This window comes from Patella vulgata, chromosome 3 (genome assembly GCF_932274485.2).
Source record: "Patella vulgata chromosome 3, xgPatVulg1.2, whole genome shotgun sequence".
Classification (NCBI taxonomy): domain Eukaryota; kingdom Metazoa; phylum Mollusca; class Gastropoda; family Patellidae; genus Patella; species Patella vulgata.
This window is the reverse complement of record NC_065881.2, coordinates 60130963-60145212: the sequence shown is the minus strand read 5'-3', so window position 1 is coordinate 60145212 and position 14250 is coordinate 60130963. Positions and strand designations below refer to the sequence as shown.

At 31.8% G+C, this 14250-nt stretch overlaps 1 protein-coding gene across 1 annotated transcript in view; it reads left to right on the top strand.

Annotated features, from left to right (window-relative positions):
• The window catches only part of LOC126816797 (uncharacterized), a 112182-nt gene that overhangs the window by 64104 nt on the left and 33828 nt on the right, over positions 1–14250 (top strand). The window contains exons 91-111 of the mRNA XM_056099289.1: positions 341–531; positions 1185–1400; positions 2069–2183; positions 2498–3094; positions 3720–3955; positions 4569–4649; positions 4894–5286; positions 5550–5626; positions 5933–5996; positions 6666–6866; positions 7547–7658; positions 7947–8055; positions 8757–8926; positions 9721–9824; positions 10025–10174; positions 10757–10937; positions 11288–11478; positions 11860–12039; positions 12401–12515; positions 12679–13314; positions 13798–14015. Of these exons, the coding sequence (XP_055955264.1) occupies positions 341–531; positions 1185–1400; positions 2069–2183; positions 2498–3094; positions 3720–3955; positions 4569–4649; positions 4894–5286; positions 5550–5626; positions 5933–5996; positions 6666–6866; positions 7547–7658; positions 7947–8055; positions 8757–8926; positions 9721–9824; positions 10025–10174; positions 10757–10937; positions 11288–11478; positions 11860–12039; positions 12401–12515; positions 12679–13314; positions 13798–14015 (4337 nt within the window). The remainder of the gene's footprint in view (positions 1–340; positions 532–1184; positions 1401–2068; positions 2184–2497; positions 3095–3719; positions 3956–4568; positions 4650–4893; positions 5287–5549; positions 5627–5932; positions 5997–6665; positions 6867–7546; positions 7659–7946; positions 8056–8756; positions 8927–9720; positions 9825–10024; positions 10175–10756; positions 10938–11287; positions 11479–11859; positions 12040–12400; positions 12516–12678; positions 13315–13797; positions 14016–14250) is intronic.

Genomic DNA, 14250 nt, shown 5'->3' with positions numbered 1-14250 from the left:
GTTTGTAATTTTTTGGGACATTTTCTCGCATTGTGTTCAGGTTGTGCATTTTCTGGTCTCCATACGGTCGCAGCAGCGCACTAAGGATGCCAACCGGCTATGTAATTTATCATTGTGGTACTTGAGGGGGCTCCAGCAGCCCTCCCCCTTTTGCGACGACCCCAGAATAGATCAATCAGTAATCAGTGAATAAGCACATCAGTAGTCTGTGAATAGATTAAAACATGGTTATGAACTCACCAATCAAAACTCAATCACTAGTATTATAACAGTTTAAATATATCACTGTTGGATAGATTTATTAGGACTTTAAACCATATCATCCTATATTTATTATCAGGTATTTGTGAGTGTGATAATGGTTATATTGGAGATGATTGTTCTGTAGAAGTTAACAAACCACCTGTTCTAGAATATATAGAAGGTGGCAGAACCTGTAACTTGATAGAAGATGACTGCACCGAAATTAAAATTGTTGGAAGTGGATTTGTAGATGTTGAAAATCTGACTTGTCACTTCACATTAGTTGAGGTAAAGAAAGTATATATTGGAGAGGTAGGGAGGGTAATTATACCTTTTGACAACCCACAGGGTAAAACACAGATGCACCTTTTTAAGTGATTTCTAAACTTCCTTTGCTTTACACTTTTACCAACAACTAGTCATAATGTGATATGAATTGTTCGCATATTCCTGAAAAGTGAAAGATATGTACTATTTTAATGTAAAGATATGTACTATTTAATGTAAAGATTGTTATTATGTAATAATGTATAATGGATTATGAAAAGACCCCCATGTTGAATGAGTTGGTTTTTACGAAAAGAATGCATAATTATTATCATTTTATATATCTAACTAAGACACATAAAGATGGCGATGTAAAATCAATGAAAGCATTTTTAATTGTGTATGGTGTTAGCCTTGATTCTGGCAGTAAAGCTTATGTACAATAATACAATAATGAATGCTTATGGTCCTTCCTTTGTGTCCATTTCTAATGTTTTGATGGTTTTAATTGTTAAGCATGTTATTAATAAGCATGGTGCAAATCAGTCTGCAAAGATACCCCCACCCCACACCCACCCCCCACCCCCACCCCTAAATGGACTAGTTGGACTGAACACAACTTAAACATTGTCTTTGAGACGTTTTTAACTGATATTGTCTCACATATATTACAGCCTAACTTACTAGAAGAGATATTTATTACTACAGATGAAATATTCACATCTTCAGCTATTTTCATCAGTTCTGAATCTGTTACATGTCGACCAGGTAGAGAAGCATCATTCAGAGTCAGTATTAGTATTGATGGTGTTACTAAAAGTGAATCACTAATCTTTGTGTCCTATGATCCTGTTTGTATGACTTGTGACAATGATAGATGTTTTATTCAGGTAAGTAATGTAATATATTACCTCAAATCACAAACTGTTGACCAGGTGAAATAAATATTCCTAGGGTCATAAATTAGTCACTCAAGAATGACTAATGCTTGTTGCTTGAACTCAATATAGAATATAATATGTTATTTAAAGTATTGATGCGTTATAAGCATTGTTTGCTAAAATATTAAATTTTTCACAGCTTAAACCTCGCTAAATTTGTATTCAGATTTATTTAATTTAACATTTAATTAAGAAAGCCAAATCAAAATACCAACGTCAGATAATCTACTGGTTCGAATTATATCAGATTTAAACTAGGCCCATCAGGTTTCGTTCGCTACCAATAAATGATGGCAACATTTTGTTAGGCTCATGCACCATATAGATCGATGAAATTTCAATATACTTATTGAACCATATTATATCTTGCAAGGAATTCCTATAGTGCCAAATGACACATCAAACCTTTAATATAAATATAACTACCTTTCAATCAAAATTTTAAATGTACATCAACTCAGTTTAATTTGGATAGTAAAAACATTAGAATCTTACATTATTATATTATCTCTCTCTAAAACCAACAGAATCATAATTTTGTATTAAGTGTATAAATCTAATCAGGCCTGAATATTTAATTGAATTATTGAAATTACTAATATATTTTATTTTTTCAGGAAAATATCTGTGTGATTGATTCTAAATGTTATGCCAATGGTTTTATCAATCCTAACAATAGAAGTTTGATATGTAGGCCTGAAGTATCATTAACTGACTGGCAAATATTTAAAGGTATTTTGTATTATTTATAAACATTAGATTTTGTTGTTCGTTGTTAAAGGTATTTTGTGTTATTTATTAACATCAGATTGTGTTGTTCACTCTAAAGGTCACAGGCCATTAATTGAGTTCCTACTTTTTATGTTAAAAGCTGTGAACATTTGAGCTATTAAAATGAATTACTTTTTGAGATACCATTATTTGACAAGCTGTGTGGAAATAACGGGGCCATTTGAAATGGTAAATGGAATGGTACCTTTAGAATGAATACCTGATATAATAATTCCATAACTTTTGATAAAATTTGTTTCCTCCCTTTTTTTCAGTACAAGAAGTTACCATTGAACGTTTTATCTTCCTGAGAATAATCAAAAATATTCTTGTAACATCATCTTATAACCTGACCATATTTGGTAACCCAAGCTTTATACCTGGACCTGTAGGTGGAAATGCTGTATTATTCACCAGTGACAAACACTACCTTGAGTTTACTAATCAACAGAACTGTCTCGTGGATTTAAATCGTTGTCCATTAGGTTTAACAGTGTCTTTTAATTTACAAATACAAAAGTTTGTTAATAAAATGTTGATCATGTCCAGTGATGGAATAACAATGTGGTGGAAAGGTAACAGATTATATTTACAGGTGTTGCTTGGCAACAAATTATGGGATGTTAAGCCTAAATACAACAAGAAAAAAATAACAGGTTTTGTTAAAGTAGAATTCAGTTGGAGTGAGCAATTAGGTCTAAAGATATATTTTGATAATAAATTAGTGGACACTGATAGAAAATACAGACGGCTGAAAAAAGTACCTGATCTGTTAAGAAGGTTACGTATTGGAGGAGGTTTGTTTGCTATAGCTGATTGGAATGTTGTATTTGCTGAAAGAGAAATTGTCAAGAATTTTGATCTAAGTATTGGTAAGTCCACTATTTGAAGAATATTTTCATTTCGTGTGATTTTTTATTATTTTTTCACTACATTGTAATCTGACAACAGACAAACTGTCAGTCACCATCATATTATGACATCATATTCTGTTCTTATCCCACCATTGAATCCAAATGGTTATGCCCCAATACCACTCTCATAAACACTTTCGTATAATCAAATGCAATAGGCATATTACCAATACAAACATTTTTATTATTCAAAAAGTACATGTATGCGATTTAACCGCAAATGTTAACGGAGTACAACATAGAAAAATAATTAAAATCTGATTTTAATCAAATTGCTATTTGAAGTATGTATGGCCAGAAAAACATCCATATTTTATTAAATATATAATTGTTATATAACAGAACACAATCTCACCGTCTGGAATTAACGTTTATTGATATATAAATCCATCTAACTTTCATCTTACAAAAGTAACCGTGAACTCGTACATGTATCACCTAGGCATTTGCATTCCTGAATTTATTTGTTGAATGGGTAGCTATTGTTTAGGAAATGATGAATTGCAAGGAAATGAATTATGAATCTTAGAACTTTTGTTTTCATATAACATTTAATGCATTATTGAATTTTGTGATTTTTCAGAACCTCCAATATTAGATTCAAGACCAGAATTGGAAATAATAGTTGATAATGCAACCCAGGCTGTTAGTTTTGAATGTAAATTTAAAACTTTGAATAATCCCAGTAACTTAAAATATGCAGTAACTTGGTTCCATAATAAAGATATACTACAGCAAGTCCAAACAAGTTTTGTTGGTGAAGAAGGCAAGATCACTCTTACAGAAGACAGAATTAATTCATTAGAAATCAATGACAAGGTATTTAATTATGTTATCATTTTCAAATAATTTATTTTTTTGAGAGAGAGATAGAGAGAGAGAGAGAGAGAGAGAGAGAGAGAGATTTAACTACACTCAATACAAACTAGGTCATTTTGGGACTAACATGGCTCAATTCTATTTAAGGGTCTTTAGCAGGACCCAGAGAAAACCGACGAGGCTGAATATTGGGTTGGCTTATATAAAAAACTTTTATATGGTTACTGTTGCCACCTCTATCCGTAGGTCCGTGAACAATTCTTGTACACATTTTACAGGTCCGATTTCTTTTTTTAAACTTGCTAAGATTGTTCAATTAGTCCCAAGCACAAATCCTAATAAAATTTGCAGATCAGTTGTAAATGATTTAAATTCTGCAATTCTTTAAAACGTTCTGCAGTTTCAAGTTTTTGAGATTTTTCTTTTAAACTATCTTGAAGTTGTTTAGTTAATCCTAAGGGGGGAATGTATCAAAAATTAGGGTTGCACTATAATTTTGTCACTGAAACCTTGTAATCCTTGTTATGATTATTGCCCCTGAACTTGAAATCACCCCTCAAAATGTTGATGATACTATGTTTAATTAGTTAACTTTGATACTGTTTTTGTGCAGCTGTACTGTGCTGTAGCTGTTTGTAAAGATGATAATTGTGGACCATATAGAGAGAGTATAACCATTGTAGCTAACATGAAGGTAAAACACAATTCTATTACTCTGTTTTAATACATTTAGTTGGAGTATAAAGAAAATTTGAAATCAAATGTGATATGATTTTGCACTAATTTTAATTGTCTGGTTATTCTTGGACTAAATAAATATTTAAATTTTTATTTATGATAAAATATTTTTTATAACTAGACTCTCACAACCAGCTGACATTTAATTTATAAAAGTTAGAATCTGTAAGGTGGATAACTTATTTATTTCATTGTTTCAGCTTCACACTGAGAAACTGACAGTATATGAAGGTGGTTTATTTAATTATATTGAAGTCTCATGCTCCATACCACCTAGACTCTTCTGTTTATCACAAGATCGTGATAGTTGTAAACTGTACATTAGAACAGAAATAGAACGCAAAAAGGAACAGAAATGTCAAACAGGAGAAGAAATTGTACAAGCAGTTTTTGGTGTACAGGAATCTAAAGAGGAACAGCAACCATGTTCTTATTCCATCACTTCTGCTAACTGGTTTAATAAGCTACGTATACCAATAAAAGGCACCATCGATCAACTCAAAGATCGCGATCAGACACGTGAAATTTATGTATCAGTACAGATATTTGCTGGAGAGCTACTCTACCAATCTGCTAAATTTGGCTCTGTTGAAGTAAGTAACAAATTATCAAAAGCAAATAATGGACACTATTTGTAGTAAGTTGATATCAAAAACCTGTTTATCTTGAAATTACTGGTACATGGGTGGGCAGCAATCCTTGTTTGTATACAGGGATTTAATTAAAAGCAAAGTTCATTGCAAACTTCTGTTTGTGTCAGATATTGTTATATATCTCTCTATTGTCTTTTCCTACTTTTATTCTTAATATCAAGTTTCCTAGATTCTACAGCTTATATTTTATTATATTTGTTTAGTTGAAAGTTAAAGATCGTGATAATCTGTCATTATGTAAATCTTATGGTGATCCACATGTAACCAGTTTTGATGGAAAGTAAGTACAAATTATACATATTATCATAGGTACAAAATATGTTGTAATGTTGGTTGTCAAATTCCCAAATTTTCATAGTACTTTAATATTAATTATAATTACTTGCTGCAAACATTCCTCAGTACAAGCAGGGAAATGACAATTTAGTCAGAAAAGTTCATCAATTACTGACAAGCAATTTGTAGGAAATAATCAATATCAGTTAGCAGTAATTTTCAAGGCAACAGTTGTTCAAGCAGCAATTAGTTAGCAGTAATTAGTTGGAGATGACAGTTGTTCAAGCAACTTGTATTTTTATTATTACAGTAAACATAACAACTATTTGGAGGGAGAATTTATTATGTATCGACATAAGACACTACCATATGAGGTAAGCATTAATCAAATTACCGGTATACTAACTTGAAGCCCCAACATGGCAGTATAAAAAATTAAAGATGCATTATGTAACAGCTGTGTCTGCCTATTGCAGATCTTTTTGGGGCTTCAAATGTGATATAAATCATTATTTAGACATTTATTCACATGACAAGCCTATGATCAACTCTCTAGACTATCGGATGGCCCAGAGTTAAATGGATTTGAGCACTTACAAGATTTAAAAATTAAAGATAACATGGATAATTGAGACTGGGCCTTAGTTGTCGAGTATCGTTGCTATGATAATAAATGATCTGCACTACATCTTCAAATGGTCATAACTTCCCCCAGTATAAAGTAATTTGAATGAAATTTTAATTATCTATTTTTAAAATATTGTACCAAGAAAATCCAATTCTTACACAATGCATCTTTGAATATTGAGTTTAAGGCTAATAATTAGTGTAAAGTGTTAATTGGATAATGATTTAGATGTAATAAAGTCACTGTAGTTGTTTTGTATATTTTATGACCTATATTTTTTTAGTAAAGTTACTATTAAGTTTTTTCAAGCTACATTTTTATGAATGGTGTAGAAACTCTGTGAAATTGTAATCTAAAGTTAATTAGACTGATATTATATGAGAGTCGTATATCTAATAATTAAATTTGTTTGTAGATTCGTACCTATTTAAGAAGTTGTGGTAAAGCCTCCTGTAACTGTGCTATATCTATTAAATCTGGTGATGATGTCATCTTCATGAATAGATGTGCCAATAGGAGGGGATCTTTTGTACCTATTCAACCAAAACTTTACTTAAATGGAGAACTTACACCAGGCACCAAGATATTTAGACACCGAGGTGGCAAGAAATATAAGGTGAGACATATAATCAAGCAATGTCCTAAGAAATATGAGGTGGGGCGTATAATCGTTTCTCACTAAGCAATTTTCAAAAAAATATGAGGTGAGGCATATTATCATTTCTCTCAAAACAATGTCTTAAGATTTCTCTAAGAAATGTCCAAAGGAGAAGGTTAAATGCTTGCTCTGTCTTAGAACTCTTTGTTTAGTTGTTTGTTTGTGGGGGCTTAAGGTCCACTTCTATGGGGGAGGGGGGGTGGGCTCTAGATACCCCTTCTTATTTGAGGAGATTTCAAATCTAACAACCTTTTTTTTTTTTTGTTCCTTTTGTATTTGAATTCTACTAGAACAGTTGAATTGTTAGAAAGCTAGACAGCATTAAATCCAAGTTTGTGTCAAATTTCTGGCCATATTAATCATCCGATATCAGGACTTATTAACTTTTGTAATACTAATAGGATAGTTTTTGTTCACATTCAAATACATGTATGCTGTTAATGTTTTACCCTATGGTGCTGAAATGTACCCTGCAGAGTCCTTTCCTTTCTTTGCTTATCACAAGACAAAATGTGTAGGGTAAAGAGCCAAGCTTTAAATGATGCTTAGTTTATAGAACTGCTAATTCTTGTGCAGCTTTCTTTTTGACTTGACAATGAGCAGATGTTATAAAGATGATGATCTATTATATTTTACAGGTTATGTTACCAACTGGTGGTATTGTAACTATTTCTCATAAGAGAGGAAAATATTCTTCTTATCTTAGTATTTGGTTTAAGGCTTCTTCATTGGATTATATGAACTCAGAAGGCAAGTATATACAGAATGTATTACCAGTACTTGTAAAACTTACCATATTTATGGCTGTGGCATAGTCAAAGGGTATATGTCTGTGTGTCTGTCACATATTTGTTTCTCAGACGTAACTACTTTGAGATGATCCACACATCAAACGTGTAAATTTGTGTCTAGTAATATTTAGAAATTTCAAAAAATATTTAACTTGTTTTTTTTACGAGTAGTACATATGGCAGCAGAATTCAATGACTTTGATATTCTATTGATAATTATGAAACTATATGTGTTATATATTACCAGGTTTCTGTGGAACATATGATGATGATAAAACTAATGATCTGATGTTGTTAGATGGTTCTCTATTCCCTGGACGTTCTAAGAAACCACTAAGTTTCCTATACAGTTGGAGGTAATACCATGTTGTTGTTTCTTTTTATATAGGTCCACATTGATATGTCATTGTATATTGTTGTCAAACTTGTTCATTGCTTGTGAATGCTAAAGCTATCATTCGTTTGACTTAAGATTTATACATTGTGTCTATGCTTCTGAGAAGAAGAAGACTATTTATTTAGCTGTTGATGTATGTTTCATTGCCTGGAAGCTTATTGTTGTTTTTTGATAATATAAATGTATATATTTACTTGGATAATAAGAAATATGTTGCTGGATCTGGCTAAAGGAACCACATGTGTCATAACATCTGAACACAACTATGCAGGATTTTAAATTATACATTCACAGACCTTTAAATTGGTTGTGACATAAATTTGTCTTGAGATATTTAGATGTAAAGTTGGTACACAACAAAATATTCTTTTGCAGATAAAAAGCTATTGAAAATTACTGAAACAAACAAAATTTTAAAAAACTCATTGCAACTGAAATTTTGCATATTTCTGATAAGTTTTCACCTTTTGAGTGTTTGGTAAAATAAATATATGGTCAATTTTTTAAAGATAAATATGCTGAATAATCATAATTGGGAATAAGTACCATATATGTATTTAAAATAGGGGGTCTGCCACACATATTATTTAACCAGAGCCTGTCATAAATGTTGTTGTTTTTCTAATTAATTTATTTGAAATTATTTTGAATAAATAACAGAGTTGAAGAAGAGAGTAAGAGTATGTTTAATGGTATATGTCCTGAAGAAGATATGGAACTAACAGATACTACACAATATTGTCAATGTATAGAAGATAGTGAACCAATGTGTGCTGTAGGTCTTGATCTTATTAACTGCAACTATAAAAAATACAAAATGAGCAAAAAAGGTGAGTAGCATTAACTATAAGTCATAATTGGGTCATTTGTTTGACCCTTATTTCTATTGCGGGAGGGGGTGTGTGTCAGGGTGGCTAAGTGGGTAAGATGCTGGCTCTCTACCAAGGAGATCGGGTGTTCGATCCCCTGCATTAGTTGAGAAAGTTAATCCAGATGTTCCAGTGTGGTTCCCATTTGTCAGTGATGCAGGACAGAGCACCTGACAAGAACAGCTGTCTAGTCGTTCGCATGGGATGAAAAACTGAGGTCCCGTGTACACATTGGCGTGCATGTGAAAGATCCCTTCACAGTTGGAATTCGATATAAGAGTAAGCTGTAGTGCCGCTGTTCACGTACAATTTCCCTCATAGCACACTGGATGACATATGCCTGTCTTCATTAGCCCAGTTCGAAGCAGAACAGTAGGACATTAAACCCCATTTCATTTCATTTCATATTTCTATTTGAATTTATGATATTTTTAATGACCAGGAAAAATCAAATAATCTATTACCCCCACCTCCCAACAAATTAAACAGTTATGTAAATTATTAACCACTAAGTTTACCCACACCTATGTAGCTAGGGTAACTGCAGAGCTTTTCCATTCATTATCCTACAATATAAGTGTATCATGTTATGGCATCTACCTTAATACTTGTAGACTGACAAACCAAGGTTCCCTTGAAATACCTTGAAAGAAACACATACTTTAATAGATTAACAAAATACTGAATATTACTGATTCTTATTTTCATTAATATCCTAACTTTGTGCAATATAATATCAATTCTATTTTTTATAGCGAGAGACATCACAGATTCTATGATCGAGCAAGCAAATGAAGTACAACATTGTCTACCCACCAAAGTAGAGAAACTAGAATTCAATCTCAACTATACCTCTCCTGTAAGTATTAGCTAACATAATTTTCAAATAAAAAGTTATTTTGTTCACCTAGATAAACTAAATTTCAATCTCAACTATACGTATTAGCTAACATGATTTTCAAATTACAAGTCATTTGGTTCCACTAGAATATTTTGAAAAAGGGTTAATTGTCTTTAATCATTGGGCATTGTCATATTTTGAAACTTTCTACACTGCAGGATGTATCATGGCCAACGAAAAGTGGAATAACAAAGACAGGAGCTATGAATCAATGTAGAGAATTTATCGAAGCTAGTGCTATCTTTTCAACATGCCGTACTTTCATAAATCTTGAACTATCCTTAGAATCATGTGTTGAAGATATTCAGGTAAGTAATTTATACTTTAGTATTTGTCTTGTTATCAAAAACTGACAGTTCCTTGATTTTAAGAAGGTGAACTGGCTATCCTGACAACTGGCCAGTTGAATTATCTGTCAAGCTGAGCTCATGGTAACTTACTACTTCGATGTATATTGTCATTTTAAGTAAAACATATATAAATATATGGCCTCTATTACACTTTGATAAGTTTTAAAATTGGACAGCTAATTCTACTGGTCATACCACAGCATGGACATAAATTAATATTGCTAGGTATCTAACTGCAAAATTATCTCATCTTTGGCATGCATGGCATATATCACATTTTGCATTGAAGCTTTTTATAAATAGATTTGATCTGTGAAAGATTAAAGATCTAAAACTGTAATTTCACATCCTCATTATTTTTCCATGGTATCTTAGTGTATGCACAAAAATACCATGACATTTGGAATACAAAGGAGAATAGACACAAAATTGACTTACCCTGAGTATATTATAGAGTATAAGAAAATCCATGTTAATCTCATTTCTACCTATATTAAGAGTTGATTAGTTGTTAAAGATCATTCTATTGTGTTATTTCAGATATTAGATGATACAGGAACATTACCTAGTTTATTTGATGATGTAATGATAACATGTTTAGCTACTCTAGAAGTAGATGTTAATCTATGGGTAAATGTAGCAGGAAACTTCGGACCACCATTAGCTGTAATAGATATTATTTGTCCGGATGATTGTAATAATCATGGAAAATGTCAACAAGGTTAGATTCAATGTTAAACTTTCTATATATTAATAAATGTTATTAATTCTGAAAAAAATCATATTTAAAATAACTATAAACATATGTAGATGTGTTTATGTTACAGGAGTATGTACATAATGTAATTATGGGTTTTAGTAATTAGATGTTTATGTTACAGGGGTATGTAGTATATACATAATGTAATTGTGTGTTTATGTTACAGATGTATTATGTGTTTATGTTACAGGAGTATGTACAGACCACACAGTATAATTATGTGTTTATGTTACAGGAGTATGTACACAATGTAATTATGTGTTTATGTTACAGGTGTATGTACACAATGTAATTATGTGTTTATGTTACAGGTGTATGTATATGTAATGATGAATGGATAGGAACATCCTGTGATGTAAAAGCAATAGAACCACCAGTATTAATATCAATATCAGGTGGTAATTTGTGTGATATTACCAGATACGACTGTACAACAATTACTATATATGGATTAAACTTTGTAGAAGTATCAACTCTTATATGTCAAATTACATATGGAGGGGTAAGTTTTCCATGAAAGATATTATATTGATAAAAGCCATCTGTTAAAAGTGTTCACATTAGAATAGCATGAGCAGTAGCATTCAAACTGGCTATATCATTCAAAATATAAAAGCCCAAGTGATATCAAAAACTTGTGGGCTCAGCCTATTAGTCCTCATAAAATGGATTGCAGGGGTAATCAAGTTTAGTCATTTGAAGGCGTTAAGATACCAAAATATGTCCACCATATGTATCTCTATAACACCATAGTGAACAAAGGTCAGGTTATAGCCATTAGAAAAAAATCCAGAAAAATGTGAAATAGGTCTAATATATAACATCCTTTCTGCATACAAAATAACTCTGAGATAATGTTAAATTTACTTTCTTTTTATATCAGAGAACGATGAAGACACCAGCTATATATATGGGGCCTGAAGTTGTTCATTGTACTGTACCTGAAACGGGAATCTATGATATCAGTATCAGTAACAATGACCTCACATTTAGTACAGTTTTGAAATATCAGGTGTACAACTCATTATGTGTCACATGTGTAGGTGATACATGCTCAGATCGGGTAAGTACTAGATATAGACAATTTACTTCTAAACATTGGGTATATTTGACAATATATAGGTTACAACACCAACAATCGAACATTAATAGACCGGAGGCTCAGTGCTGGTTTATAACCTACAACAGTTCAAGACGAGAAAGATCATAACAATGCTTCTGCCTTATATAGTGTTTGCTTATTTCTATCTTAGGTAATGATTGATTCTGTCAGTATGTTAATTGGATCATCAATAAACTTAATTAGTCTATTTCGTGTTTGTAGTCAAGCACCAATCAGCTCGTTAAACTACTATTACAGAAATAATTAACTTAATTTTTAACAATAGTAGATTTTACTTTATGGTAACTATTTATATTTGAAGGATGATGTATGTCGAATTAATGGGAATTGTTATGCTGATGGTTTCTTCAACCCTGAAGATGCATCTCAAGTGTGCTCAGTATTAATATCTAAAACAGACTGGACTGTTATAAGAGGTGTGTACTCATGTTTTAGATCTATATTATTACATGATCCGAAAAGATGGTTCAGTTTCAATTGTATGGGATTTATGGTTGTAAATCACACGTAAATTAATTTGTGTTAATAGTCTATAAATGACATTTTTTGGGGATATATCAATCATCTTTTCTATTACAGTTGACCAGATAGAAGAACAGCGTTTTACCTTTAAAGAGATCGTGAACAACCTTCTGATAACAACTGGAGGAAATATTACCATTAATGGTGACATCAAACTACAGAACAATGAAAGAGAAAAACTAGCTTTAGTTATTGGAGAAGACAATCAATTCTTAGATTTGACATCGCTTGCACATAAATGCTTCCATAGTCCAGAGAAGTGTGGTCTCGGAATTTCCTTGTCGTTTTCTCTTAAGCTCAAAACCATAAAAGATAACTCTTATCTACTGACAAACTGTGGAGATGAAGATGATTCAACTGGTTTTGCAATCTACTACAGGAAGAAAAGTTTGTATATCACAGTCAGCACCCAGAAACGCAAATGGCAACTCATCAGTTCCAAAATTAAAACCAAAAAGTATAATGATTTTGTTTTGTCATGGAGTCAACAGACAGGATTAAGTTTATCAATCAACGGGAAGAAAGACAAGAAGACGAAGCGATATGAAGATAGAGATGTACCCAATCCTCGTATTTGTAACCTATACATTGGTCGTCCACAAGTTCTAGGAATCTTCTCTGAATTTGAATTAGAATTGTGGCAGACGGTATTTGCTGCTCAAGAAGTTATAGAAAAATTGGATGTTATTGTTGGTAAGTTGCACATGTATGTAGAAAATATGAGTAAAAGATTTTGATGAATGATATCCAGATAAAATTACACGTTATGCTAAATAAATCACCTCTCTTAATAGTATATACTCGGATACTAAATTGAACATTCTGGAATTGAATTCTCTCAATCCCCAAAATAATGACAATCAAGTTAAAAGGGAGATTTTGGGCTAACATGCATCAACAGAATAAAAAGAATCCAACCAATCATTACATCTGAAACCTATTTATTGTGTTTAATTCTATTAACACTACCTCAGTTGTCGGGTCTGACTGAACTGTGACAGAACTGAATTCTGTGTCACTCATTTGCAATTCTGTCAATTCGAAACATTTCAGACTGACAATCAAGCTTCCCGTATGTAACTGATAAAACCTTTCAGTGCTCGGCTTATGTAAACTTTTTTACGGTATAGTTAACATACATATGATTAGACTTACATTGTTTGTTGTCTTTTCTAGGTTATCCCAAACTACCAAGTGTACCGAAAGTGACAGTAGAAATGATAGAAGGAGATATTAATATTATGTGTCAGTTTGAATTAATAAAAGGTTATGATGTGGAATATACAGTAGAGTATTTAATGGGAGAAACTGTTCTGTTAAAAGATACACTGAAAGATGGTAGAGTTCCCATACTCACTAAAGCTCTGATAAATAACATTAAATCAGGTGATAAGGTTAGTATATTATATACGGTACTTAGTACTATACACTAATTTAAAGTATCACAAGTCACTAAAATACCTTGACTAATAGAGCAATAAATACATACGGCCAAACCAATTTGAATTTTAATGATATTTCCATTTGTCAAGAATCTGAAGAACTAAATTCAAATTAGTTGGGCCTAATCTGAATATTTTAAAACTAGTGAGAAGGTGCATCCTTTTCTTGATTTAATGCCAAATTTCT